At 36.9% G+C, this 2,967-nt stretch overlaps 1 protein-coding gene across 1 annotated transcript; it reads left to right on the plus strand.

Annotated features, from left to right (window-relative positions):
• The first annotated feature begins 1,903 nt into the window (after positions 1-1,903).
• On the plus strand, positions 1,904-2,296 carry LOC101568321 (histone H3-4-like). Its single transcript, XM_012516362.1, has one exon. The coding sequence runs from the start codon at positions 1,904-1,906 to the stop codon at positions 2,294-2,296; it is 393 nt and encodes a 130-aa protein (XP_012371816.1).
• The last annotated feature ends 671 nt before the right edge of the window (positions 2,297-2,967 follow it).

Below are 2,967 nucleotides of genomic sequence, written 5' to 3' on the forward strand. Positions count from 1 at the left end.
CATAAATGTCCACCATGTAGAATATCAGCCACCATTATATAGACAGTATGTTTTTCTTACTATTACCATAACCTATAATAATTTCATTAATATACTTATAAATGCACACCAGGATTATTATTAACCTTTACTGAAATATACTGTGTAAATGTAAATATACACTTTAAAAATCCTTCATTAATGATCCCTTTATAATTCAAAAAAATCTTTCCCCTATTACAAATCATGGGAGAGGGTTATAGAAGATGTCATGTGTTAGCTATAGACACTCAGAACAACAAAAATAAAGGTACCTCTTCACAGTCATTTGAAAGCCAGGATAATTTCTCTTATTTGATTCTCTGTATAAATTTACAATTCATCAAGGAGGCCAAAAAACTGCTAAGTTTGCATTTCCTCTCTTTATCTGTTTTTCTAGAGCTCTCTGGAGGATATGTAAATAAATACCTTGGAAGAATAAAATTAGAACAGTTATAAGCACTTCTTATTTGGCAGGTACTCAGCTAGGCTGCTTGCATATGTAATGCCTTTCACTAACTTAGCATTCCCTAAAGCAATTACTGTGTTTGTAACTTTTCATTTTGGAATAATTTTAAACTTTACAAAATGTGTTCAGTAGCACTCTCACCAAGATTCTCCAAATATTAGCATCTATGTTGGTCATAGCGCAGTGATCAAATATAAAAATTAACAACAATAAGCCAACATTATCTAATCTCTGCAGGTTAGTCAGATATATCTGATTATCTCACCCTTGTCCTTTTCAATGCCTGGGCCACTCCAGAACTATGTATTGCCTGTAGTTGATGTACCTCCTTAGTCTCCTTTGATTAGAAATAGTTACTGCCTTTGTCTTTTATGGCATTGACACTTTTGAAGATTTGTGGCTACTGTGCAGACTTGGGTAGGAGTTACCTCATGATTAAATTCAGGTAATTCCATTTGACAAAAAATACTAACAAAGAGATGATGACTTCACTCCATTGTTGGAGGTGTTAACTTTGTTCTGGGCTTTCTTACTGTGAAAGATGTTATTCCTTAGTAATGAGTTAATAAATGTCTGAGAGAGCACTTTGACAGTATTCAAATATAGTTTCTGACTGTATTTTCATTCGTGACATTTAGTGACATTCATGACTCTTTCAAGAAACACTGATTACTGTCACATAGACAAAAACTATTTCTTATTTTTATTATCATGGTTTTTACATTCTACTATAAAGTTTTCCTTATATTTATTTGTTATTCAATAATTTCTTTATATAAATACAGTGGGGGCCAAGGAGATAGCTCAGTGGAATATGCGCTTGCCTGGAAAGTGCAAGGTCCTGAGTTTGATCCCTGGTGCCACAAAAAAAAAAAAAAATATATATATATATATATATATATATATATATATACAAAATCAGAATATTTAATCAGTTCAGTGCTAAATATATGACTTCATTTAAATTAATTTTAAATAAACATTGTACATATCTGTAGAATACCATGTGCTTTTCTTTTTAGACAGGGTCTACACTGTCTCACTACACAGATTGGATTTGTAGTCATCTTCCTGTGTTCATCCTCCCAAGTGCTGGGATTAAAGGAAATAGAAATCACTCAAGGAAAGCTTTAGCTCACAATCAAAGGGGAAAGTAGAGTGGTGGAATTTCACATTTTCCCCCACTGCAGACACAGATAAGAAACCATTTTCTTGTCAAGATCGTGAAATCATTATTTGTAATAAAGTCCCATATTCAATAGTCATTTGAGGCGCAAAGCGGTTTGGTCGTTCATTGAGGAGTTGTCGTTTTTGTTTTCGTCAACTGCAGCTGTTGCCTGAAGGCCAGCGCAGTGGTGGGAAACACGACCTAAGACTTCTGCGCTGAGCACAAGAAAATGGCACGAACCAAGCAGAATGCTCAGAAGTCCTCTAGTGGAAAAGCACCCCCGAAAACAGCTGGCCACTAAAGCTGCCAGGAAAAGCGCCCCCTCTACTGGCAGGGTGAAGAAACCTCATCGCTACAGGCCTGGTACCGTGCGGCTTAGAGAGATTCGTCGATACCAGAAATCCACCGAGCTTCTCCTTGGGAAGCTGCCTTTCCAGAGGTTGGTGAGAGAGCTGGCCCAGGATTTCATAACCGACTTGAGGTTTCAGAGTGCAGCCATTGGTGCCCTTCAGGGGGCTAGTGAAGCACATCTGGTGGGCTTATCTGAAGATACTAATCTGTGTGCCATCCAGGCTGACAGTCACCATCATGCCCAAAGACATCCAGTTGGCCCGGCGGATACAGAGAGAGAGCTTAAGTGAAGGCAATTTTTATGGTATTTCATAGTAAATTCTGTAAAATACTTTGGTTTAATTTGTGAACTTTTTTGTGAGAAATTCTTTATAATATGTCGCATTTGTACTTAAGTCATTCCATCTTTCACTCAGGATGAATGTGGAAAGTGTTCACAGACCCCAGTGATGTGAGCGCTGTTGCTCAGGAATGACAAGGTGATAATATGCAGAAGGGATGGAGGATATTTCTTGTTCCTCATGATGCATGTTTCTGTATGTTAATGACTTGTTGGGTAGCTATTAAGGTACTAGAATTGATAAATGTGTACAGGGACCTTTTGCAATAAAACTGGTTACGACTTGATCCAAGTGTTTAACAATTGGGGCTGGTAAGTCTCAGCATACATCACTGTGATAGAATGGGGGCTCTTGCAAGGGTGACGATACAAGTCTTAACCACAGTGTAACTTACAGTTGCCTTAAAAAAAAGTAAACCTGGCAGCTATAGAATACACTATGTGCATTTATAATAGCTATCTTATATATTGTAGTGTCAACATTTTTAAATTAAATGTTTTACATTCACAAACAGTGGCAAGTCTTGTCATTAAGGTGTGTGTAATAGAGTCCAGTTGGTTTTTTCCTGACTAGACTGCATTTGTTTTCTATATAGTAGTGAAATGCAACGTGTATACCTT

Source organism: Octodon degus, unplaced genomic scaffold, assembly GCF_000260255.1.
Source record: "Octodon degus isolate 3935 unplaced genomic scaffold, OctDeg1.0 scaffold00005, whole genome shotgun sequence".
NCBI lineage: Eukaryota > Metazoa > Chordata > Mammalia > Rodentia > Octodontidae > Octodon > Octodon degus.

What these genes read in the sequence shown, in the direction of transcription:
- LOC101568321 (XM_012516362.1), top strand. Translation starts at nt 1,904, where the DNA reads ATGCTCAGAAGTCCTCTAGTGGAAAAGCACCCCCGAAAACAGCTGGCC.